This window comes from Heterodontus francisci, chromosome 19 (genome assembly GCF_036365525.1).
Source record: "Heterodontus francisci isolate sHetFra1 chromosome 19, sHetFra1.hap1, whole genome shotgun sequence".
In the NCBI taxonomy this organism is placed as follows: Eukaryota; Metazoa; Chordata; class Chondrichthyes; order Heterodontiformes; family Heterodontidae; genus Heterodontus; species Heterodontus francisci.
In genome coordinates, this window is record NC_090389.1 from 88,818,350 (window position 1) to 88,845,542 (window position 27,193).

The 27,193-nt window shown below is 46.7% G+C and overlaps 1 protein-coding gene across 4 annotated transcripts in view; it reads right to left on the reverse strand.

The window, feature by feature from the left end:
- The window catches only part of LOC137380288 (sodium- and chloride-dependent taurine transporter-like), a 104,352-nt gene that overhangs the window by 47,021 nt on the left and 30,138 nt on the right, over positions 1-27,193 (reverse strand). For 3 of the 4 annotated variants that reach the window (XM_068052185.1, XM_068052187.1, XM_068052186.1), the window contains 2 exons: positions 8,373-8,507; positions 6,737-6,971 (listed from right to left, as the gene is read on the reverse strand). In XM_068052185.1, coding sequence (XP_067908286.1) covers positions 6,737-6,971; positions 8,373-8,507 — 370 coding nt within the window. Of the gene's footprint in view, positions 1-6,732; positions 6,972-8,372; positions 8,508-27,193 lie in introns of those variants that run through there. The other variant, XM_068052188.1, reaches the window with a different exon arrangement.

A 27,193-nucleotide genomic window follows, 5' to 3' on the forward strand; every position in this document is an offset into this window, starting at 1 on the left:
TTCAGAGAGCATAAAAAAAGAGAGAAGCAAAGATGTGAAGTGAAGGCACGTGCCACAGTTCCATTCGGGCAGTGCTGCTGTTAACATGCTCACTGAAAGCAGGCGAGCATGCCACGGGGTTCCTCGGAAGGGTGAAAGCTGGCATGCAAAAAAAAAAACGTTTTCGGTAAAAATTAAAAAACAAAATAGCCAACGGCTACCTTTCAATTAAAACAACTTCCAATTTACTCTGTTTGCGACTTCGACATCACAATAAGGAACCCTGGCATGGTCTCGGAAAGTCAAGGATAAAGGAATATTAAGGATTCCCCATGAACGGAGTGAAATAGCTCCCGTCCCTTTCATCTACACGGTTTAGTGTTCGGGACCGCTGATTTGGCAGCTCGGGCACCCCTCTGCCCAGAGTACAAGGCACCGCCATGTGTTTACAAGTGGCACAGATGTAAACAACTGAAAGATAACAGTGAAAACACAAATAGTTGGACATACTGATCTCGAAATTCTGTGCTTATATTTGAAAAACATATTCCCTCTTAGTTTAAACAGCAACTTATTAAACTACACACATATATATATATATATATATATATATATATACACATATATATATATAATATATACATAACATTTCAATAACTCAGGGTGTCATTACTGGATTAATATCTCAGGCACCCATGACAGCATCAAACACTCCCAGGACAGGTCGAACCTGGGGTTAGATACAGGCCCCCTCAAGCAAAATAAAAGGGGCCTTGGGTATAAAGGCCACCTTAAAAAAAAAGAAAAAAAAAAGGGCTAGATACAGAGTAAAACTCCCTCTACACTGTCCCATCAAACAATCCCAGTGCAGGTACAGCACGGGGTTAGATACAGAGTAAAGCTCCCTCTACACTGTCCCCATCAAACACTCCCAGGACAGGTACAGCACGGGGTTAGATACAGAGTAAAGCTCCCTCTGCACTGTCACCGTCAAACACTCCCAGGACAGGTACAGCACGGGGTTAGATACAGAGTAAAGCTCCCTCTACACTGTCCCTATCTAACACTCCCAGGGCAGGTACAGCACGGGGGAAAAAAAAAAAACGGGGTTAGATACAGAGTAAAGCTCCCTCTACACTGTCCCCATCAAACACTCCCAGGACAGGTACAGCACGGGGTTAGATACAGAGTAAAGCTCCCTCGACACTGTCCGCATTAAACACTCCAAGGACAGGTACAGCACGGGGTTAGATACAGAGTAAAGCTCCCTCTACACTGTCCCCATCAAACACACCCAGGACAGGTACAGCACGGGGGGTTAGATACAGAGTAAAGCTCCCTCTACACTGTCCCCATCAAACACTCCCAGGACAGGTACAGTATGGGGGTGAGATACAGAGTAAAGCTCCCTCTACACAAAGAAAAAAAAACGGGGGAAAACAAACGGGGTTAGATACAGAGTAAAGCTCACTCTACACAAAGAAAAAAAAAAACGGGGTTAGATACAGAGTAAAGCTCCCTCTACACAAAGAAAAAAAAAAACGGGGAAAAAAAAAACGGGGTTAGATACAGAGTAAAGCTCCCTCTACACTGTCCGCATCAACCACTCCCAGGCCAGGTACAGCACGGGGTTAGATACAGAGTAAAGCTCCCTTTACACTGTCCCCATCAAACACTCCCAGGACAGGTACAGCACGGGGTTAGATACAGAGTAAAGCTCCCTCTACACTGTCCGCATCAAACACTCCCAGGACAGGTACAGCACGGGGTTAGATACAGAGTAAAGCTCCCTCTACACTGTCCCCATCAAACACTCCCAGGATAGGTACAGTACAGGGTTAGATACAGAGTAAAGCTCCCTCTACACTGCCCTCATCAAACACTCCCAGGACAGGTACAGTACGGGGTTAGATACAGGCCCCCTCAAGCAAAATAAATGGGGCCTGGGGTATAAAGGCCACCTTAAAAAAAAAGAAAAAAAAAACGGATTAGATACAGAGTAAAGATCCCTCTGGCCTCTCCCTACAATGTCTCCCATTGTCTCCCAGCCACTCCACTATTCCGGTGTTTTCACATTTCCCACACCAGCTTTCTCCTGCATCTTTCTTTAAGCATCCCCAGAAGCCGAGTAATTATTTTACTAGGATATATAATACATAGTTTGTGCTTTTTGCTCTGTAATTCAAAACTGTTCATTTCCATTTCAAAAATTCCCTCCAAATGTAATATCCAGCTCTTGTGTGAGAACACACAGGCTGAACAGTTTTAACAAGCCCATACATCCAGAGGGTTGATGTCAAGCCAAGAAATTCTCTGTTATCCAGTGACAACAACTGACCCCCTGTGTCTTTCGCCCCTTCCCCACACCCACCCAAGGATCCTGGAGGTTAGACCACATGGTATAATATATTCCAGTTGCTTTTAAGGAAACTATAAAAAAAAGAAAAAAAAACGGGGTTAGATACAGAGTAAAGCTCCCTCTACACTGTCCCCATCAAATACTCCCAGGACAGGTACAGCATGGGGTTAGATACAGAGTAAAGCTCCCTCTACACTGTCCCCATCAAACACTCCCAGGACAGGTACAGCACAGGGTTCAATAGAGAGTAAAGCTCCCTCTACACTGTCCCCATCAAACACTCCCAGGACAGGTACAGCACGGGGTTAGATACAGAGTAAAGCTCCCTTTACACTGTCCCCATCAAACACTCCCAGGACAGGTACAGCACGGGGTTAGATACAGAGTAAAGCTCCCTCTACACTGTCCCATCAAACACTCCCAGGACAGGTACAGCACGGGGTTAGTACAGAGTAAAGCTCCCTCTACACTGTCCCCAACAAACAAACAAAAAAACGGGGTTAGATACAGAGTAAAAAAAAAGGAAAAAAAAAAAAACGGGATTAGATACAGAGTAAAGCTCCCTCTGTACTGTCCCAATAAATACTCCTGGGCAGGGTAGAGCACAGGTTAGATGAGACAAGTAAGGAAGAAATTGAATTTGTATAGCATCTTCCATAGCCTCAGGATGTGATTGTTAAGATTTAGTCACTGTTACTATTCAGACATATGCCACGGGCAATTTGTACACAGTAATGTCCCACAAGAAAAAGAAGCAAAAAAGAAAAAAAAACGGGATTAAATACATGTTTTATTTATGTTTTTAATAAAATTATTTATTTTAAATGTATATAAAGGGGGCCTGGGGTATGAAGGTCACCTTAAAAAAAAACGAAAAAAAAATAGGCTTAGATACAGAGTAAAGCTCCATCTAAAAAAAAACGGGGTTAGATACAGAGTAAAGCTCCCTCTACACTGTCCCCCATCAAACACTCCCAGGACAGGTACAGTACGGGGGTTAGATACAGAGTAAAGCTAAAAAAGAAAAACAAAAAAAAAGAAAAAAAAAAAAACGGGGGTTAGATACGGAGTAAACCTCCCTATACACTGTCCCATCAAACACTCCCAGGACAGGTACAGCACGGGGATTAGATACAGAGTAAAGCTCCCTCTGCACTGTCCCCATCAAACACTCCCAGGACAGGTACAGCACGGGGGTTAGATACAGAGTAAAGCTCCCTCTACACTGTCCCCATCAAATACTCTCAGGACAGATATCAGGATCTAATGGTGGGTGAAAAGAAAAAAAAATGGAGTTAGATACAGAGTAAAGCTCCCTCTTGCTCTGCCTTAACATTCCTTGTGTGTGTCCACCTCCTGCTGCACCAGTAACATTTCTGTTTCCCACCCCAGACATTCTTGTAAGGGTAAAAAGCAAAATCTGTTATGAAAGCAGAAAATGGTGAAGACAAAGATTGGCTCATCAACATCTGTAAAGAGAAAGGAGAGGTTAATGTGTTGACTGCAGATCTTTGTTAACAGTAAAGAGAAGTCAAGAGGCTGTTCACATCTTGTAACAAAGTGAAGAAGCGAGTGCCATAAAATGGGACAAACACACCAGCCAGGAATGTGAGGTGTTCTCTGTGAAAGCATATTGGTTCTGCTGTTGGAATCGCAAACCAAAATTTGACATTTCAATATCTCACCCCAAACAAATAGTAAAAACTGAATTCCTTAAACTGGCAATATCAGAGAATGATCTGCAGCTTAGTGATAAAAACCCAACTGGTTCACTAAAGTCCTTTGGGAAACGAAATCTTGCCAATCTTGGCTGACAAGTGACTCTAGCCCCACACAACGTGGCCGACTGTTAGCGAACCTCGGGCAGCCAGTACTGGACAACACACAACAACCACCTTAGGCAGGCAATGGAAAGGCATTAAAGGCAAGACAGAAGTAAAAACAATTCCAAAAAAGAGAAAGGTGGACTGGGTGAACCAGGTCAGGAAGGTGAGTGACGCAGCTGAGGCTAGGAGGGCTGCAGAATTTCAAGGAGGATGTTGAGACCTTGATCCAGAAGCTTTCATTGACCTGGGTTTGTCACAGAGTGGATTGCCAAAGGCTGAAAGAGTATAACAGGAATGGGAGTGGGGAGAGTTGTTATGGTGAGCCACAGGAAGGACAGAATCACACTTGGGGACACAGTTGAGATGTTTAAAGAAAGCTGTTCACAACCTTGGGAGATTCCAACGAAATACTTTTGAAGTGTTGCTATTTTTTGCACAGTTTTTGCACAGTAAGCTCTCACTAACAGCAATGTGATAATGATCAGATGTTTTAGTGAAGCTGATTGAGGGATAAATAATGTCCAGGAGACTGGGGACAACTCCCCTGCTCTTTTTCAAAATAGTGGCTCAGGGATCTTTTTACATCCACCTAAGAGGGTAGACCGGGTTTTGGTTTAATGTCTCATCCAAAAGACGGCACTTCTGACAGTGCTAGCATTGGGAGTGTGTGCCTAGACTACATGCTCAGCTGTCTAGAGTAGGGCTTGTATTCACAAGCTTTTGACTCAAAGAGGTGAGAATGCTACCCACTGTGTCACAGCTGATACCCAATCTGTTTCTGGGTCCTCCAAGCTACATGAGGTCCCACTATGAGTGGCAGGTCTGCTGTAATGGAAGGTGTATATACAAAGAAAATTGCAGAAATAACGGGTGGCTTAGACAACGGTTATTGGGAAGAGGTGATGGGGCAGGTGTGTGTTGCAGTTGCATGGGAAAGTCAGTCGGGAAGGAAGGCTTTTCTGGCAAGGACCAGTCCTTCAGGAGACAGCTGAAAGTGAAGATACCTTTGATGGTGCAATAACTTATCAGATAGCAGAAATTTTAGCTGAGAGACAGTATGGGTAAGGGGGCCGACGCTGACAGAAGGGAAAGTCTTTAAATGTGGGCACCTGTCCAGCACAGATGAGGGAGAACCTGGGCTGTGGAAAGATGTCACCTCAGAAGGTCTAGTGCAAAAACTTGAAAGTGTTGCCCTGGAGATGGAGAAACAGAAAGTGTTGGAATCTTTACAGGAAAGAGTTGCAGAAACAGAATCCAAGCAATGTGTGGAATGTGTCAGCCTCGAATACAGACTGCAAAAGCCACAGTCTGAGATTGAGAGACGTGTCCTGGAAGGTGAGGGGAAACCCGGATGTAAATGTGGGGGATAGATCAAAGAATGAAGCAAAGTCAACAACATTATCAACAACCTGCATATATATATATATATATATATAGAGCACCCTTAATGCAGTAAAGCATCTCAAGGTGCTTCACATAAGCATAATTAGACATCAAGACACATAAAGAGACACTAGGATAGGTGACCAAAAGCTTGGTAGGTTTTAAGGAGCGTCTTAAAGGAGGAGAGAGAGGCGGAGAGGTTTAGGGAGGGAATTCCAGAGCTTGGGGCCCAGGCAGCTGAAGGCACGGCCACCAATGGTGGAGCAATGGGAATTGAGGATGCATAAGAGACCAGAATTGAAGGAACGCCGTTATCTTGTGGGGCTGGAGCAGATTACAGAGAAAGGGAGGGCAAGGCCACGGAGGAATTTGAAAACAAGGATGAGAATTTTAAAATCGAAATGTTGCTGGACTGAGAGCCAATGTAGGTCAGAGAGCACAGGGGTGGTGGGCAAACAGGCCTGAGTGCGAGTTATGGAAGTGGGCAGCAGAGACGAGTGAGATTCTCTAAATTGGAGTGAGAGCAGGAAGTGCCACCAACACAGCCAGTGTTATGTAGAGAAAGTGAGAGCGGTTAAGCGGGAAGTAATTGAGGCCGAGAACAAGTTTAGCCAAATGGAGGAGGTTGGTAGCCAGTGGGGATTGGCTGAGTCACTGCTGCAGGAAGATAAGGCGGGTTCTGAGAAGGTCACAGTGACGCATGGAGGGGTAGGTCGCCCACAAGGGGACAATGGAGTTAGAAACCTTTCAAAATTGAGCAGATCGCCAGGAGACAGGGACAGGAGTCCACCAGTGGTCTTACATGTGGCAATGAGTTTTGTGCTCTCTGCAGCTGAAAGCTGGTATTGATCTTACACTGCATCGATGCAGCGTGCATGATCATAGAATTGTACAGCACAGAAGGAGGCCATTTGGCCCATCATACCTGTGTCAGCTCTTTGAAAGAGCAATAATGGTTTACCCCTACGATCACAGAGGGGCATTGACTCCACGGGCAGTCACCATTGCAGCTGACAAGCAGGCTTTGTAGCATTCACACTAGGGTAGCACATTGGACAGCCTGAGCTGCCCAGAATGGCAGATACCCACTTTCACCAGAATTGAAGGAGTGTGGCCTGATCTTGGCTGGATTTCGGCTAAATGTGTTGTATAAAAAAGACATGAGAATGGAATTGCTGGCTTTCCTTACTCCCAAAATTCTGTCACAGGTGACGTGTGGTTGGTGCCATTGCAGGTCACGCAGAGAGAGAGGTTCTTCCTCAGCTTGTCCTCGATGCAGTGCGGAGTGTTCCATGTGTGGCCACATCTAGCCCAGGGCAGCTCACTCTGAAAGGTCTGGAAGAGGTAGTACAGTCCCCAGGCCAGAATCACGATGTAGTAAACATTCAACAGGGAGACAATGACGATGGATGCACAGCCAATTCCTAGCCAACCAAAGACACAAGATAATCTTTCTTTTTAACAAGGAAGAAAACAAATTAGCAACATTTCACCACCGGCCCACCTGTCCCTCTTTTGCACTCCAATCCCCACTTTCCTGCCCGTCCAGCTTTCTCTCCCAATCGCCATGAATGTCAAGCATTTCCTTAACTGCTCCCTCCCCGCCGAACCCCGATTCTGATCTAATTGGCAGTTCGTTCTGTGTGAATCTCAGGGCAGTGAGTGGGGGGTAATCCCTGACTCCCGCTGGGGTACAGAGTCACAGGTGCTGGCCACCTCCCCATGTGCTGATTCTTCCTGCTGTGAGTCCTCAAGGCAGGGAGCTCCAGCTGGATATTTGACCCTGGGGGCAGCACCGGCTGCCAAGGCCTGATTCTTCCCCACATGCCCAATAGGAATCACAGTGGATTGGGTTGAAGGCTGTTCTTCCCCCTCCTAAGATCAGAGAATCTCTGTAACTTGACAACAAGCAGTAGGTGCTATCATTTTATGGTTATGTTACTGGTTTAGTAACCAGAGGCCCGGACTAATGATCCAATAGAACTGGAGCTCACAATTCCAACATGGGAATTTGAATTAAAGTTTAAGCAGTTGGTATCACTAAATGTGAAATCTGGTCAAAATCCAACTGGTTTATTGATGTCCCTTGAGGGAAGAAAACCTGTCATCCTCACCCGGTTTGGGCCGATGTGTGACTCCAGCCCTCACACCTAGTTTGACCCCTAACTGCCCTCTCAGGTGACCGAGTGAGACATTCAGCTGTCAACACCAGCAGTTCAAGAAGAAGATACACCCCCATCTTCTCAGGGCACCTAAAGAATGGACAACAAGTGCCAGAATTGCCAGCGATGCCCGCATGCCAAGAATGAATTTTTACAAAAACAGATTGGGGGGTGGGGGGGGGGGCGGGGGTGAAGGGTCAATTTTAACCTCTCTGGACTGGGTGGAGCACTGATTTATTCGCACATAATATTACTCTCCACTGACTTCAATTGACCCTTCAAATTCTGCAGGAAGTCTTGACCCAGCGTGTTAGCTTGTGTCATTAATGGCTTAATTAAACCTTGGCCACAATTTTCTTTTATCTCCCTCTTGCCTTTCTCGTTCAATGGAACATAGGAACAGGTGGAGGCCACTCAGCCCCTTGAGCCCATTCTGGCATCCAATGAGATCATGCCTGATCTTATCTTAATTCTATCCACCCACTTTGGCTCCAGAACCCCTAATACCCTTGACCAGCAAAAATCCATCGACCCATCTCTCTTCATTTATTGATGATTTCTTCGTCACCCTCCTTCTGCCTTCCCTCAATCCTTCCCTCCACTCCTGCCTCACCACCCCTGAAGGAAATTAGCCTCGAGGTTATACTGAGTGTTGGAACTTACCAGAGAAAATAGGACAGAGTTTCTCCCAACAGGTGATGCCCCCTTGGGAAGTGTACTGACCAAGTGCTACCTCCAGGAAAAACACAGGCAGACCTCCACCAATCAGGAAGATAAAATATGGGATAAGAAAAGCACCTGCATGGAGAAAATATTCACAAATATCAATAGACGGAACTACAGCAAAAAAAACTTTCTTTTTGTTCTTTTTCATGAAAATTAAGTCAGACTGCAGCAAGCTGTGGTTAGGCCCCAGCTGGAGTATTGTGTCCAATTCTGGGCACCACACTTTAGGAAAGATGTCAAGGCCTTGGAGAGGAGGCGGAGGAGATTTACTAGAATGTTCCCAGGGATGAGGGACTTCAGTTATATGGAGAGACTGGAGAAGCTGGGATCGTTCTACTTAGAGCACAGAAGGTTAAGGGGAAATTTGATAGAGTAAATAAGGAAAAACTGTTTCCAGTGGCAGGAGTTTGAGTAACCTGAGGACACATATTAAAAGTAATTGGCAAAAGAGGGAGATGGGGGGGCAATGAGGAGAATTTTTTTATGCAGTGAGTTGTTGTGATCTGAACGTGCTGCCTGAAAGGGCGGTGGAAACAGATTCAATAGTAACTTTCAAAAGGGAATTGGATAAATACTTGAAAAGGAAAAATTTGCGGGTCTATGGGGAAAGATCAGGGGAGTGGAACTGATTGGATAGCTCTTTCAAAGGGCCAGCACAGGCATGATGGGCTGAATGGCCTCCTTTTGTGCAGTATGATTCTATAGCGTGGGAGGCTTTTGCAAATCTGATTTGAATGTAACAGTCAAATTGGATCACTCATATTTGGCCCATTTCAGGCTCAAAGTCATCCTTCTATCTAAGCTGCATTAACACACAAAGCCCACAGGAATCTACAGGGAACATAACCCCTACTCAGATGTCTATAGATAGTACCGTGGAATTATGGAAACATTTTTCCCATTCATTTGTAACAATCATTTCCAAATTGCTGAGGTAGCAAGCAGCAGCAGCTCACTTAACACATTATTTAATCTTCTGTTGAAGTCAGCCCCTCTCATCCACATGAAACAGCTAATACATTTGAGACTTTGTGTTTTCATAGAATCATAGAATGGTTACAGCATAGGAGGAGGCCATTTGGCCTATCTTGTCCGTGCCAACTCTCTACAAGAGCAACTCACCTCATCCCACTCCCCTTTCTTTTCCCTGTAGGCCTGTAAATCCTTTCTCTTCAGAAAATGATACAATTCCCTTTTGAAAGCCACAATTGAATCCGTCTCCACCACACCTTCAGGCAGTGCATTCCAGATCCTAACCACTCGCTGCGTAAAAAGGTTTTTCCTCATGTCACTGTTCCTTCTTTTACCAGAAATCAGTGTCTTCTGATTCTCGATCCTTCCGCTATTGGGAACAGTTTCTCTCCATCTATTGTGTCCAGACCCCTCCTGATTTTGCACAACTCTATCAAATCTCCTCTCAACCTTCTCTTCCCCAAGGAAAACAACTCCAACGACTCCAATTTATCCACGCAACTGAAGTTACTCATCCCTGGAACCGATCTTATGAATCTTTTCTGCACCCTCTCTAATGCCATAACATCCTTCCAAAAGTGTTTTCAAAGAGCTAATTAAATTTTCTGCTAATTGATCTGTTCAGTGCGGCAACAATGCAGTTCTACAGGGGGCGGTGTGTGTGAATGCCAGGGTCTGTGCTGCCTCCAGTCCTACAGGGGGCGCTGTGCGTTGATGCCAGGGTCTGTGCTGCCTCCAGTCCTACAGGGGGCGCTGTGTGTGGATGCCAGGGTCTGTGCTGCCTCCAGTCCTACAGGGGGCGCCGTGTGTGGATGTCAGGGTCTGTGCTGCCTCCAGTCCTACAGGGGGCGCCGTGTGTGGATGTCAGGGTCTGTGCTGCCTCCAGTCCTACAGGGGGCGCCGTGTGTGGATGTCAGGGTCTGTGCTGCCTCCAGTCCTACAGGGGGCGCCGTGTGTGGATGTCACAATCACCCATCACTCCCGTGCTACTTAGACATAAATATGGCAGCAGGTGCAAGGCCCCAGTTTCCTGCTCTGCCTGAAGCTCAACAAGCCCTTTGTCCCGGACCTTGCTGTTGAGTGGGGAAAGGCCGAGATCTGAGCACTACCTGGCTCTCAGGGCTAGTGACTGAAAAGGGACAAAAGCATTGTGCCATTTAACCATGAAAGACCCAACTCTGGGGCCTCAATCCCTGATCTGTGCCAGTAAATTGTCGTTCAGTCACCGTTGGATTCAGTCCTGCTGGAAAGTGCCTGTGCTTGGCCAGGACTGGAGGAGGGAGAGTGTAGGGGGCTGTGCTACAATGTATTACACAGTCGAATATCTACTGATGCACAAGGCCATGAGCTCATTATCAGAAAGAGGGCCAACAGTCATCTCCCCACCCCCCGCTGGGGCGACTTCAGATAAAGAAAGGAGACATTGGGGATTTTATTACTTGTTTTTAAAATAGAGTTTGCTGCTGACGACACAAGTTTGTGTTCTTGCAGCTCGGCGCCGAAGATTTTGTGCTTTAGCCACATCACCGATATCACAGCACGCACAGCCCAGGGGTGCAGAAAGGCCACACAACATGCCTAACTGGAATGCTGTTCACTCTGACTGGGAGCTATCTTGCAATTCAAATGGCTCCATGTTAAAGATTAGTTTATTTTGTCTCACCATTTTATTAGTAAACGGCCGAGATGTGACAAGGCTGAGGCTGGAACAAGGCCAGCTCTGCACTGAGCATGAACAGTTTCTCCCGAGATATACAACATATACAAAAAATATATAGAATTTGCTTTCCAATAAATTTAGCCTTGGGTTTATTAAGCACTTCATATAAAGGCATCACTTTGCACCACAAGAACTCCATAATCTAGCTCTGAACACAGAGTCAAACACCCTAAGGAGCAGCATCCAGGCTACAACAATTATCCTTACTTTCTAACTTTCCCTATTTCCGTTTATTGAACATTTTCTTGGAATTTTATCAATTTCTCTATTTTTTCCCAAAAAAGAGATTTAATTCAGGAAGAAAAAACATTGCTTGTAATTTATTTGTGAAAACTGGGGTCAAACTCCATGTCACGCACGAACTGAGGACATCGCCCCTTGTGTGTCCCCACAGTATTGCTTCTGGGGTCTGGGGCAAGCTGTGGGGTCCCGTTAAAGGGCACAGCTTGGTAACCATGAGGAGAAGCAGTCTGAATAGGCAGTAATGCTGAGGTTCCTGAGTGCCTAGTCACAGAGCGAGATTTCTGTCTTTTATTCCCAGCCTGTAATATCGCTGGCTCCTGCTGTCAGGAAAGAGGCAAGTCAACAACAATAACCTGTATTTATATTGCAACGCGAGCATCCCCAGGTGTTTCACAAGAGCATAAATCAGAGAAATTGACACTGAGCCACATGAAGAGACAGGAGGACATGACCAAAAGCTCGGTCAAAGAGGCTGGTTTTAAAGGAAGAGAGAGGAAGTCAATGTAGGTCAGTGAGCACAGGGGGGCAATGAACCCGCAGGATCAGGAACGTTACCCCATTTTTCTCTTCCCTAACCCAAGGAGGCCAATAGTAACACCCAGCTGAAATTTGGTAGCTGGGCCTGTGCTGATGTCTGATTCTGGATCCTCTCTGATCTGTATCACCCCTGGTAACGCCCCCTGGTTTCTCTAATTTAAAAAAAAATTACAGATTGAGTATAAGAAAATATTAACAATTTGGTGAAATTTTCCCCTCGTCACTAAGATATCCCTTTTTTATTTGTTAATGGGGAGTCAGTCCATGCTTATCTGGAGCTTTTCACCCTATCTGGACTAAATTAGAATGGCCTCTGACGTAAGTTGTACTTCATTTGCCTTTCAACGCTTGAACTTGTAACTTGAGAACCTTATCCGGAAGCAAAAGCTTCCAGCGTTACCCTGCGGCTGGCACAGGGCAGATAGTGAAGGCAGTCATTGGAAACCCTGTGCTTTGTCTGGCAGTAATCTGTACCTGAGAGGAACCCAATCTAGTGCAAATTCAGTTATAACAACAACTTGCATTTATATAACGCCTGCATAAACATCCCAGGGTGATTCACTGGATTTGTTGTCATCAGACAACAAATAACATCAAGCCAAAGAAGGAGACATTAGGACAGGTGACCAAACAGCTGCCCAAAGAGGTAAGTTTTAAGGAGATTCTTAGGAGAGAGTCAGAGAGGAGCCTCAGTAGGCAGGTATCCTGCTTTGTGATCATTTCATTAATGAGTTACACATTGTGAGGCTCTGTTAAACCCATTACACCATGAGCAGGAATCTGAAACAAGATCAAAAAATGTCCACAACGCACAAGCAGATCTGTCACCCTGTCGGAGAGAGCAGACCCAGAATAAAGCTTCCTGTGTACAGAGCTCTTTAATTAACGGGCACTTCATGGCATTGTAATCTAAACAGGTTAAGAATTCCTGCATTTGCTAGAAGGGGGGTGGGGGGTGGTGAATGTGAGAGTATGTGTGTGTGTGAGTGTGTGTGTGAGAGTGTGTGTGTTTGTGTGTGATTGTGTGTGTGAGAGTGTGTGATTGTGACAGTGTGTGTGTGTGTGTGTGTGTGTGTGTGTGTGAGTGTGTGTGAGTGTGTGTGATTGTGACAGTGTGTGATTGTGTGTGTGAGAGTGTGTGATTGTGACAGTGTGTGTTTGTGTGTGTGAGAGTGTGTGATTGTGACAGTGTGTGTGTGTGTGTGTAATTGTGTGTGTGTGTGTAATTGTGTGTGTGTGTGTGATTGTACGTGTATGTGTGTGAGTACGTGAGTGTGTGTGAGTGCGTGTTTGTGATTGTGCATGTGTGTGATTGTGTGTAAGAGTATGTGTGTGACTGTGTGAGTGCATGTGTGTGTGTGTGATTGTGTATGAGTGTGAGAGTGTGTTTGTGTCAGTGTGTGTGAGAGTTTGTGTGAGTGTGAGTGTGTGGGTGTGAGTGTGAGTGTGTGGGTGTCAGTGTGAGGGGAGTGCTGAGTATAAGGGCTATATTTGGACATCCTTTAAATAAACATTTCTACCGAGCTGTGTAGTTTTAATATTATTGTTCAATCATTGCAAAGCAAACACCGGAAACAACAGCAAGAAGAAACGAGCCTGTATTTTTTGAGACAGGGGCTCGCACTGACACACAAGCTGCTCGATCGGAACATCAAGTGAAAGCGTCAACAAGCTTAGCTGAGGTCCCTGAATGGATTTTTATTACCGAGAGGCTGATGGCTGCGTGCTGTCCTATATTTAGAACACTTACCCTTGCCATGTCAGTGTGAAGGACTATACAGTAAATTCATGCCAAGGCAGTGAGAGGGAGAAGGGAGAGGAGGTGGAGAGAACATCAAGCCAACATGACAGGCTGTTCACAGAGTGACTTACTCGACTGTGCTGATGTAATGTGTATGTGGGGGGGAGGGGGTTGCGTTTTTACAGATAGAATTGGAGGAAGCATGAAATAAACACCAGAGAGAAACCACAGTCACAGTTCCTAATTCGCATCAACGATTGCCATGGAAAATTTCCCAAAGGCTGGAACTTATTTCTCTCAGAGAGCTGACGTCTGCTTTGGTAAAATAGGGGAAACAGATCAGGAGATGCTGAGCAGGGTGAGAATGTAAATCTGTCACCGTCACCATTACCGTCAGTGTTGCTGTCAGCGCCAGTGTAACCGTTACCGTCACTGTCACCGTTACCATCACTGTCAGTGTCACCGTTACCATCACTGTCACCATCACCATTACCGTCAGTGTCGCTGTCAGCGCCAGTGTAACCGTTACCATCACTGTCACCGTTACCGTCACTGTCAGTGTCACCGTTACCATCACTGTCACCGTCACCATTACCGTCAGTGTCGCTGTCAGCGCCAGTGTAACCGTTACCGTCACTGTCACCATTACCGTCAGTGTCGCTGTCAGCGCCAGTGTAACCATTACCGTCACTGTCACCGTCACCATTACCGTCAGTGTTGCTGTCAGCGCCAGTGTAACCGTTACCGTCACTGTCACCATTACCGTCAGTGTCGCTGTCAGCGCCAGTGTAACCGTTACCGTCACTGTCAGTGTCACCGTTACTGTCACTGTCACCGTCACCGCTACTGTTACCGTCACCGTCGGTGTCACCGTCACTGCCAGTGTCAATGTTACCGTCACCAACACCCTTAGTGTCACCGTCACTATCACCATCACCGTGAGCGTCATCGTCACGATCACCGTCACTGTCACCGTGTGTCACTGTCATCCTCAGTGTTACTGTCACCGTCATGTCTCCCTCAGTGTCACCTTCAGCATTACCGTCACCGTGTCACCGTCAGTGCCACTGTCAGTGCCACCGTCAGTCACCGTTACCGTCACTGTCAGTGTCACTGTCACCATGTATCAATGTCACCCTCAGTGTCACTGTCACCATCAGTGTCACCGTCACCGTTACCATCACTGTCACCATCACCGTCACCGTTACCATCACTGTCACCATTACCGTCACTGTCATCATCACCGTCACCGTTACCATCACTGTCACCATCACCGTCAGTGTCACCGTCACCATTACCATCACTGTCACCATTACCGTCACTGTCATCATCACCATCACTGTCACCATCACCGTCAGTGTCACCGTCACCATTACCGTCACTGTCACCATCACCGTCAGTGTCACCGTCACCATCACTGTCACCATTACCGTCACCATCACCGTCAGTGTCACTGTCACTGTTACCGTCAGTTACCGTCACTGTTACTGTTACCGTCACCGTTGATGTCACTGTCACAGTTACCGTCACTGTTACTCTCACCCTCACCGTTACCATCACTGTCACCATCACCGTCAGTGTCACCGTCACCATTACCATCACTGTCACCATTACCGTCACTGTCATCATCACCATCACTGTCACCATCACCGTCAGTGTCACTGTCACAGTTACCGTCACTGTTACTCTCACCCTCACCGTTACCATCACTGTGCACAATGACTCATTCCCATCAACAAGCCCAGGCAAAGGATTCTGCCTCGACTTTCAACATCTATTTCCAACAGAGAATAAGCCTTTATCAGAAATCTCATTGTATCAAGAAGACAGGAACAGGAGGAGGCTATTCAGCCCCTCGAGCCTGTTCTACCATTCAATGAGATCATGGCTAATCTGTATTTTAACTCCACCTTGGGAGTCTCAGCAGCTTCAGGTGCATAGTGCTCCCAGAGCTCACATCATTTCTCATTTTGCACTATCGGGTTCCACTCTATCAAATATTTCATTCTACCAGGAGATTCCCTCTATATGATGTTTCACTGCCTCTGTCACCTGGAGTCCATCAGTAATCTCTCTGTTATCTAACAATTACTTTTGTTTCTCTTTTCATATTTTGGGTAATTTATGAGTTTAGTGGTCCTGTGATTTTGTGAGCTGGACTCTCTCCACTTGTCATTAACATCAAGCTCTCAACAGCTCAGGTAACAGCTATGAGTTTTACCCTGTGCCAGCAGATCAGCCCAGCAACTGAGACTAAACTCCAGCAGAACTCCACCAGCCAGCTGATTTCCACCAGGGCCCGTTGGGAACAACTGTTAATGACGGAGCCAGTGTAAGAACTCTCCATACAAGCCGAATCTGGATTCACAACATAAATATAAAACTATATGTTCCAATTACTTCCTCCCTGAAATCAGATAACCAACTGTAAGCTCAAGAATTTTCAGCAGAAGACTAATTCTTGTTTTGGTATCTTCACACTCTTCCCTTAGAGGATAGTGAGAATTAGTGTAAGGATTCACAGGCCGATTAACAAACTCACACTGGTGAATGCATACAGGGACATATACACAACTGGACAGACACACACCCTCGTATATACTGATACACACACTCTCATATACACAGACACAGGCCTTATAGAATCTTAGAATGGTTACAGCACAGAAGGAGGCCATTCGGTCCATCATGTCCGTGTTGGCACTCTGCAACAGCCACTCAGCTAGTCCCATTCCCCTGCCTTCTCCCCGTAGCAGTCCCAGCCCGACTGGCAATCCCAGTTATCTCAGTCATCACCTTGCACACTGGCTACACGTGAACAATGAGAGTGGATTCTGTTTTTCACACTTTGCCAAACTCTTAAAGACAATGCAAAGGTGCCTCATGGCAAATCTGGCAGCCTTCTCCTTCAGAATGTCACAAAGGCAATTTGTTCATGTAACGCTGTAATATGGCATAAATTTCACATCTCTGAAAACATACATATACTGACAGCAACCTTGTTCATAAATATGTCTTTGGGAATGCAGTAACTCGTCATGTAACTGAAGGTGGTGAGATGATGTACATCAACACCATGGCAACAACGGCAAGGGGATGAAGAAGAAAGCTGTAGACTGCAGGAAGATATCAATGGACTGGTCAGATGGGCGGAACAGTGTCAAATGGAATTCAATCCAGAGCTGTGTGAGGTAATGTATTTGGGGAAGGTTAACAAGACAAGGGAATACACAATAAATGATCGGATACTGAGAAGTGTCGAGGAACAGAGGGACCTTGGAGTGCATGTCCACAGATCCCTGAAGGTGGCTGGACAGGTAGATAAGGTGGTCTAGAAGGCATATGGGATACTTGCCTTCATCAGCCAGGAAGCAGAATATAAGAGCAGGGAAGTTATGCTGGAACTGTATAAAACACTGGTTAGGCCACAGCTGGCGTAGTGTGTACAGTTCTGGTCACCGCACTATAGGAAAGATTGCACCAGAGAGGGTGCAGAGGACAGATTTATGAGGATGTTGCCTGGACTGGAGAATTTTAGTTATGAAAAAGATTGGTTAGGCTGGAGTTATTTTCTTTGGAACAGAGAAGGCTGAGGAGAGACCTAATTAAAGTGTATAAAATTATGAGGGGTCTAGATAGAGTGGATAGGAAGGACCTATTCCCCTTGGTTGAGGGGTCCATATCCAGGGGGCATAGATTTAGGGTAAGAGGTAAGTGGTTTAGAGGGGATTTGAGGGGAATTTGTTTTCACCCAGAGGGTGGTGGGGGTCTGGAACTCACTGCCTGAAAGGGTGGTAGAGGCAGAAACACTCATAACATTTAAAAAGTACTTGGATATGCACTTGAAGAGCTGTAAACTACAAGGCTATGGACCAAGAGCTAGAAAATGGGATTAGGCTGGATGGTTACTTGTCAGCCGGCATGGACATGATGGGCTGAATGGCCTCTGTCTGTGCTGCAAATTTCTAGGATCCTATGAGTGTGTTAGAATAGTCAAGTCGAGAGGTAACAAAGGCATGGATGAGGGTTTCAGGAGCAGATGAACTGAGGCAGGCCCGGGAGTCAAGCCATGTTACACAGGTGGAAGTAGCTGGTCTTAGTGATGCCACTGATATGTGACTGGAAGCTCATCTTGAGGTCAAATATGACTCCAAAGTTGCAAACAGACTGGTTCAGCCGCAGACAGTTGCCAAGGAGAGGGATGGAGTCAGTGGCTAGGGAGCAGAGTTTGTGGCTTCGATCTTCCCAATATTTAATTAGAGGAAATTTCTGCTCATCCATTAATGGATGTCGGACAAGCAGTCTGATAATTTAGAGACAGTGGAGGGGTAGAGAGAGGTGGTGGTGAGGTAGACTGAGTGTTGTCAGCGTACATGTGGAACCTGTTGCTGTGTTTTCAGATGATGTCACTGAGGGGCAGTAAGTAGATGAGAAATAGGAAAGGGCCAGGGGGACTTGAGGGACATCAGAGGTAACGGTGTGGGAACAGGAAGAGAAGCCACTTCAGGGGATTCTCTGGCTGTCACTGGATAGATAGGAAACCCCATTCAGTCCATTGAAATCATTCTGCGCTGGAGTATGCCCATATATGGACTTTAAAGATTAGTCTAATGGTGACCATGAAACCATTGTCAATTGTTGTAAAAACCCATCTGGTTCACTAATGTCCTTTAGGGAAGGAAATTTGCCATCCTTACCCATTCTGTCCTGCATGTGACTCCAGACCCACAGCAATGTGTTCGACTCTTAAAAAAATGTTCTCTGAAATGGCCTAGCAAGCCACTCAGTTCAAGGGCAATTAGGGATGGACAATAAATTCTGGCCTAGTCAGTGACGCCCACATCCCACGAACAAATATTTAAAAAAATGAGACAAGCCTTCAGCTTGTTTACTGTAGCTGAGGCTCCATCCCCCTGCTTACATTCCATTGACACAGGCCTCACGTCTTGTTATCAGTTCACACTGGGCGAGCGAGTGCCAGAAGGACAAGTTATCTCAATATGTAGCTGGTGCCCCATCCGTCCCCACATCAGTGCCCAACCTCGAATGGTTTGAAACAAGCACCTCTTGGGATTTTAAACAGCGACTTTAACAATTCTGCCTAACATTCTTGCAAAGACAGAGAACATTCACAAACCACTCCTGCTGCTAGGAATCACTAAGACGGAGGATGAGCGCACAGTGAGGTCATATAAAGGAGGAATCTATGATGCTCTATCTTTGCACACTTACCAATACAAGTATTCCCCGAGGATTCCCAGTGCTCTTCTTTAACTTCTAGTGTTCTGCCCCAGGCACAATTCCTCCCCCCGCCCCCCGACCTAACTCACACAAGTCGCAATCGAGCCTCGGAGAAACCCATGCTTGGTGTCATCTACAGAATGATACAGCGCAGGAGTCCATTCGGCCCATCGTGCCTGTGCCAGCTTTTTGAAAGAGCTATCCAATTAGTCCCACTCTCTCTGCTCTTTCCTCAGAACCCTACTAATATTTCTCTTTCAAGTATTTATCTAATTCCCTTTTGAAAGTTACTATTGAATCTGCTTCCACCGCCCTTTCAGGCAGCGCGTTCCAGATCACAACAACTCACTGTGTAAAAAAATTCTGCTCATCGCCCCATCTGCCTCTACTTGTCTCTTCGTTTGGAGAGGACTGCAATTCCTTGTCTCTCGGTAATAAAATGAGTAAGCCAGCACTCTGCACTTTGTTAATGCTCTGTGTAAGAGGCCAGAAGATTCCAGGTTCAATTCCAGGTCTGTGTGGACATAACTGGTGTCGGCTGCAGTTGGAGGGTACAGCTGGGCTCAGAGCTTTGAAGATGCAAGCCCCTTTGCTCTGCAGTGGGTGTGCATGTGCACTGCCCCTGCAGTCAAATAGCCCAACAATGCTGACTGCCCAGGGTGAGGCACCATGCAGCAAACAAGTACCCACAAATATCTATGCAACAAAGAGTCAACAGATGAGGGGAGAACAGAGTGGAAAATAAAACAAAAGGTCAAGTTTGGCCAATAAACACCAAACTATAAGCCCTCAACTATTACAGTGACATGAAACATACTGTGATAGGGCATCCTGGGCAGCAAGGAGACTTTTTTCTGCAGTAAAGTTCAGGTGTCTTGATGGGAACAGTGTAGAGGGAGCTTTACTCTGTATCTAACCCCCGTGCTGTACCTGTCCTGGGAGTGTTTGATGGAGACAGTGTAGAGGGAGCTTTACTCCGTATCTAACCCCCGTGCTGTACCGGTCCTGGGAGTGTTTGATGGAGACAGTGTAGAGGGAGCTTTACTCCGTATCTAACCCCCGTGCTGTACCGGTCCTGGGAGTGTTTGATGGAGACAGTGTAGAGGGAGCTTTACTCCGTATCTAACCCCCGTGCTGTACCGGTCCTGGGAGTGTTTGATGGGACAGTGTAGAGGGAGCTTTACTCTGTATCTAACCCCATGCTGTACCTGTCCTGGGAGTGTTTGATGGGGACAGTGTAGAGGGAGCTTTACTCTGTATCTAACCCCATGCTGTACCTGTCCTGGGAGTGTTTGATGGAGACAGTGTAGAAGGAGCTTTACTCCGTATCTAACCCCCGTGCTGTACCGGTCCTGGGAGTGTTTGATGGGGACAGTGTAGAGGGAGCTTTACTCTGTATCTAACCCTGTGCTGTACCTGTCCTGGGAGTGTTTGATGGGACAGTGTAGAGGGAGCTTTACTCTGTATCTAACCCCATGCTGTACCTGTCCTGGGAGTGTTTGATGGGGACAGTGTAGAGGGAGCTTTACTCTGTATCTAACCCCATGCTGTACCTGTCCTGGGAGTGTTTGATGGAGACAGTGTAGAAGGAGCTTTACTCCGTATCTAACCCCCGTGCTGTACCGGTCCTGGGAGTGTTTGATGGAGACAGTGTAGAGGGAGCTTTACTCTGTATCTTAACCCCGTGCTGTACCTGTCCTGGGAGTGTTTGATGGGGGACAGTGTAGAGGGAGCTTTACTTTGTATCTTAACCCCGTGCTGTACCTGCCCTCAGAGTGATTGATGGGGGATGGTGTAGAGGGAGCTTTGTTTGTCGCTGTTGACCTTTACGACTTGCAGTTGCTGGCACAAGTTGACTTGTGTATTTTACTGAGCATTAAAGAGAACGTTAGATGGTCAAAGATCTGTATCAGAGTGACTGTAACTTTACTGCAGGTACACTGAGTTCAAAGGCCCAAATCGCAGCTGCTTGCTGAGACTCAACCTCAGCTGTAATCTTCCTTGGCAACCACAGAGTCCGTTATTCCCTGATGCTTGTTTTCTTTGACGAGAATTTCACCTCTCTTCCTCGATAAACTTAACGAGAAATCACAACTTGCATCAAGACACTTGAGCATGAACTGAGGCTGAGGGAGGCAGAAAGCTGGCTGCAGTCACATACAGTCTGCTTTGTTAGTGCATCGACTCGCAAGTCCTAACCACTATCCCTGCTCCTGATTTTTTTTTTAAATATCCTGTATGTTGTGATGTGTCTCCAAATCCTTCCCACTCCATGTGGTGCAGACTTCTGCCAGTCCCCAGCAGCAATGCGACTTTTCAAAAAAGCAAAGTTGTCATGAATTGTTCGGCAACGCTGCTTGCCCACCCCTCTTCTGAAGCACTGCCTGCTATTGGTGTGGGGATTTTGTCGAGGGGGGCAGGGGGTTAATAGGTCATTCACATCTCAGTTACGCCCCCCATCGAAAGGTGCCTGATGCAAGAGGTCATTTGTCGTGTCCAAGCCCAAACAGTGAGTGTTGGTTGGCTATTCGACCAAGTTGTGCCTCACAGTTGAACCCAGACAATGTGTTGTCAGACTATTCAGCTGGAGACGGCACCACAGTTACATCCTACTGGCCGTCATCCACCACCCAGGCCCACACTGTCCAGCAGGAGTCACTGAATTATGATCGGATGCAGGAATCCTGGGGTGTTTCTCCTCGCTGCCTGACCTCAATAGGTGAGAATTTTCTGCACCACTTTGGGTGGAACTGGAAATGATTTCTTGTATTTTTCTTTTTCTTGTATTAAGCAGCAGCACAGCCAGGCAGTGCAGGGCTTCACATCCCTTTGAGCTGCTCCCAGTCTGACTCCTCTCCAACCCTGTGTGCTTTTGGAAAGGGTTCTGGGTAGAAGCAGCTGTTATCTGACTCAAAGAGCGTTGCCGAAAGAGTACAGATTGTTTTCGAATTCACAAACCCACACACACTGACAGACTTAGACACACACAGATTTATACACACTCCCACACACATATTGTCCTGCCAGTACCCAACAAGGGAGAAATGGTGCCAATTTTCCTAATCCAGAGTTAGGGTTCAGGAGGTCAGGGGTTGGACTGACCAACAGCTTGTTATTTTAACCCTTCTTCAGGCCAAAGATATTGGAACATCGGATTGGTTAAGGAATCACCGAGCAGTAGCTGGGGAAAGGGTCCAGGTTTGAATTGATGTCCACTCCCCTCCCCCATCAAGAGAATGACCTGTGCACTCAAGACTTCAGTTAGCAGTCAGGCAGAGAATTATAGCAGCAAGCCTGTTGGCTCAGTCAGTTTGAGTGAAGGAGGCAGATAACATTGGGACCCCAGTGTCATGAATTTAGAGTCAGGAGAGAGAGGCACGTTTTTAATTCCACACAATGTGCAGTGAAATTGGATTGCTCTTTCAAAGAGACAGCACAGGCACGATGGCTGAATAGCCTCCTCTTGTGATTTCAGTTTGATTTCATCATCTCCCACCCTCCCTGATAACTCACAACTGTTTCCTCAAGATCAGCTTGCAATGAACAGGACAATGAGGCCGTGTAAACGATGCCGATTTCCTTTCTGAAAACATTCAGAGTGAGTTATGATGTGGGTGGACGGGAGACGAGAATGAATCTGGCTGCTGCTGCCTGGTTCTGGAAATCTTTGACTCATTCAACGGTGTCTGAAAACTGACACTCAAAGGCTCCTTGTTTGACACTGGGCGAAGGCAAAAGGCAAGCGGTGCCACTAAACACCCACCTGTGCCATGCAGGCGGTGAGGGACACTGGTGCCAATCCTGGAGCACCCTCAACTCCTCCTCCTCACATGACCTTTTGCAGAGAGGACTAGTTAAATATTGACTCAGCCTTGGAGCTGAGACAAGGGTGTGTGGAGGTGGTGGAGAGGGGGAGAGTTACTGGGGCCGGGCAGTCGAGCGGTTTACTGCCTCCTGGGAGTTGACCAATCTTTTGTTCACGAGACAACACTCTGGCAGACTGTGCGAAGGAGAACTCTTCACAAAATGGCTGCTCCCGCCCCCACCCCCACTGACCAGTAAGACTTGGAAACAAGGAACTCTCTGAATATTGCCAAAAGAGACAGAGAATAAATCTCACATTACAATATTTACAGCTACATGTCAACACAGTTTCTCTGTTGAAACCCTGCAGGATTACTGCCTGCTATTTAATTAACTGTGTGTGTTTTTTATCTTTAAGGCCTTGAAATTAGGCTTTTGAGTGTCAGTGCACAAATCTTCAGCCAATCCTTTTTCACTCGTAAAGTAAAAAAAAAACTTGCATTTCCAAATTACCCTGCATGACTTCAGGGCGTCTCAAAGCACTTTACGTGTAAACACTGCTGTAATGTAGGAAACATGGCGCCAATCTGCGCACAGCAAGAGCTCACAAAACATAATGTGATAAGAAACAGATAATCTGTGTTTCAGTGGCATTGGATGAGGGATAAACATTGGACTGGGCTCCTCTGCTCTTCTTCAGAAAAGTGTGGCATGTTTTACGTCCACACGAGAGAGCAGATAGGGCTTGGTTTGAAAGACTGCACTGACCTGTTTATATAACTGGGTTAGTGCCTCTGTCCAAATATTCAAAGGACTTTGCACGAACCGCTTTAGTGATCACTCCCTAATTTCAAAGCCTACACGTTTATTGTCTGGCTTGACATCAATATTGGCAACTGCACATCACAATTTGATTGAAACATACAAGATCCTGCAGGGTCTTGACAGGGTGGATGTGGAAAGGATGTTTCCCCTTGTGGGAGAATCTAGAACTAGGGGTCACTGTTTAAAAATAAGGAGTCGCCCATTTAAGACTGAGATGAAGAGAAAGTTTTTCACTCTGAGGGTGGTGAGTCTTTGGAATTCTCTTCCTCAAAAGGCAGTGGAAGCAGAGTCTTTGAATATTTTTAAGGCAGAGATTCTTGATAAGAAAGGGGGTGGAAGGTTATCGGGGGTACGTGGACATGTGGAGTAATCAGTTCAGCCATGAACATATTGAACGGTGGAGCAGGCTCGAAGGGCCGAATGGCCTACTCATGCTCCTAATTCATATGTTCGTAAGTATGGAATAAATAAGACTGCAATCTACCTCAACCTACTTCTTTCTATTCCACTATAATGACACTTAACGATTAAAGATCAGAGCACCAATATCTTTTCTCTTTTTCTGAGCGGCAAGAAAGACAGATCGGAATATTTTCCTAATGGTGAGTGACTAGGAGCTGTGCAGGAGCAGAGAAATTTGGGTTTCCATGAACACAAATCACGAAGAGCCAGTGCACAGGTACAGAAAATAATCAAAGAGACCAATGGAATGTTGTCCTTTATCTCAAAGGGATTGAATACAATAGTGAGGAAGTGATGCTTCAGTTGCACAGAGCCCTGGTCAGACTCCATCGGGGGTAACTGTGTTCAGTTCTGGTCAGACTCCATCGGGAGTAACTGTGTTCAGTTCTGGTCAGACTCCATCGGGAGTAACTGTGTTCAGTTCTGGTCAGACTCCATCGGGGGTAACTGTGTTCAGTTCCGGTAAGATTCCATTGGGAGTAACTGTGTTCAGTTCTGGTCAGACTCCATTGGGAGTAACTGTGTTCAGTTCCGGTCAGACTCCATCGGGAGTAACTGTGTTCAGTTCTGGTCAGACTCCATCGGGAGTAACTGTGTTCGGTTCTGGTCAGACTCCATCGGGAGTAACTGTGTTCGGTTCTGGTCAGACTCCATCGGGAGTAACTGTGTTCAGTTCTGGTCAGACTCCATCGGGAGTAACTGTGTTCAGTTCTGGTCAGACTCCATCGGGAGTAACTGTGTTCAGTTCTGGTCAGACTCCATCGGGAGTAACTGTGTTCAGTTCTGGTCAGACTCCATCGGGAGTAACTGTGTTCAGTTCCGGTCAGACTCCATCGGGAGCAACTGTGTTCAGTTCTGGTCAGACTCCATCGGGAGTAACTGTGTTCAGTTCTGGTCAGACTCCATCGGGAGTAACTGTGTTCAGTTCTGGTCAGATTCCATCGGGTGTAACTGTGTTCAGTTCTGGGCAGACTCCATCGGGAGTAACTGTGTTCGGTTCTGGTCAGACTCCATCGGGAGTAACTGTGTTCGGTTCTGGTCAGACTCCATCGGGAGTAACTGTGTTCAGTTCTGGTCAGACTCCATCGGGAGTAACTGTGTTCAGTTTTGGTCAGACCCCATCGGGAGTAACTGTGTTCAGTTCTGGTCAGATCCCATCAGGAGTAACTGTGTTCAGTTTTGATCAGACTGCATCGGGAGTAACTGTGTTCAGTTTTGGTCAGACCCCATCGGGAGTAACTGTGTTCAGTTCTGGTCAGGGTCCATCGGGAGTAACTGTGTTCAGTTCTGGTCAGACTTCATCGGGAGTAACTGTGTTCAGTTCTGGTCAGACCACATCGGGAGTAACTGTGTTCAGTTCTGGTCAGACCACATCGGGAGTAACTGTGTTCAGTTCTGGTCAGGGTCCATCGGGAGTAACTGTGTTCAGTTCTGGTCAGACCCCATTGGGAGTAACTGTGTTCAGTTCTGGTCAGACCCCATCGGGAGTAACTGTGTTCAGTTCTGGTCACACTCCATCGGGAGTAACTGTGTTCGGTTCCGGTCAGACCCCATCGGGAGTAACTGTGTTCAGTTCTGGTCAGACTTCATCGGGAGTAACTGTGTTCAGTTCTGGTCAGACTCCATCGGGAGTAACTGTGTTCAGTTCTGGTCAGACTCCATCGGGAGTAACTGTGTTCAGTTCTGGTCAGACTCCATCGGGAGTAACTGTGTTCAGTTCTGGTCAGACTCCATCGGGAGTAACTGTGTTCAGTTCTGGTCGGACCCCATCGGGAGTAACTGTGTTCAGTTCTGGTCAGACTCCATCGGGAGTAACTGTGTTCAGTTCTGGTCAGACTCCATCGGGAGTAACTGTGTTCGGTTCTGGTCAGACTCCATCGGGAGTAACTGTGTTCGGTTCTGGTCAGACTCCATCGGGAGTAACTGTGTTCAGTTCTGGTCAGACTCCATCGGGAGTAACTGTGTTCAGTTCTGGTCAGATTCCATCGGGTGTAACTGTGTTCAGTTCTGGTCAGACTCCATCGGGAGTAACTGTGTTCAGTTCTGGTCAGACTCCATCGGGAGTAACTGTGTTCAGTTCCGGTCAGACTCCATCGGGAGCAACTGTGTTCAGTTCTGGTCAGACTCCATCGGGAGCAACTGTGTTCAGTTCTGGTCAGACTCCATCGGGAGTAACTGTGTTCAGTTCTGGTCAGATTCCATCGGGTGTAACTGTGTTCAGTTCTGGTCAGACTCCATCGGGAGTAACTGTGTTCAGTTCTGGGCAGACTCCATCGGGAGTAACTGTGTTCGGTTCTGGTCAGACTCCATCGGGAGTAACTGTGTTCGGTTCTGGTCAGACTCCATCGGGAGTAACTGTGTTCAGTTCTGGTCAGACTCCATCGGGAGTAACTGTGTTCAGTTTTGGTCAGACCCCATCGGGAGTAACTGTGTTCAGTTCTGGTCAGATCCCATCAGGAGTAACTGTGTTCAGTTTTGATCAGACTGCATCGGGAGTAACTGTGTTCAGTTTTGGTCAGACCCCATCGGGAGTAACTGTGTTCAGTTCTGGTCAGGGTCCATCGGGAGTAACTGTGTTCAGTTCTGGTCAGACTTCATCGGGAGTAACTGTGTTCAGTTCTGGTCAGACCACATCGGGAGTAACTGTGTTCAGTTCTGGTCAGACCACATCGGGAGTAACTGTGTTCAGTTCTGGTCAGGGTCCATCGGGAGTAACTGTGTTCAGTTCTGGTCAGACCCCATTGGGAGTAACTGTGTTCAGTTCTGGTCAGACCCCATCGGGAGTAACTGTGTTCAGTTCTGGTCAGACTCCATCGGGAGTAACTGTGTTCGGTTCCGGTCAGACCCCATCGGGAGTAACTGTGTTCAGTTCTGGTCAGACTTCATCGGGAGTAACTGTGTTCAGTTCTGGTCAGACTTCATCGGGAGTAACTGTGTTCAGTTCTGGTCAGACCCCATCGGGAGTAACTGTGTTCAGTTCTGGTCAGACCCCATCGGGAGTAACTGTGTTCAGTTCTGGTCAGATCCCATCAGGAGTAACTGTGTTCAGTTCTGGTCAGACCCCATCGGGAGTAACTGTGTTCAGTTCTGGTCAGATCCCATCAGGAGTAACTGTGTTCAGTTCCAGTCAGACCCCATCGGGAGTAACTGTGTTCAGTTCTGGTCAGACTCCATCGGGAGTAACTGTGTTCAGTTCTGGTCAGACTCCATCGG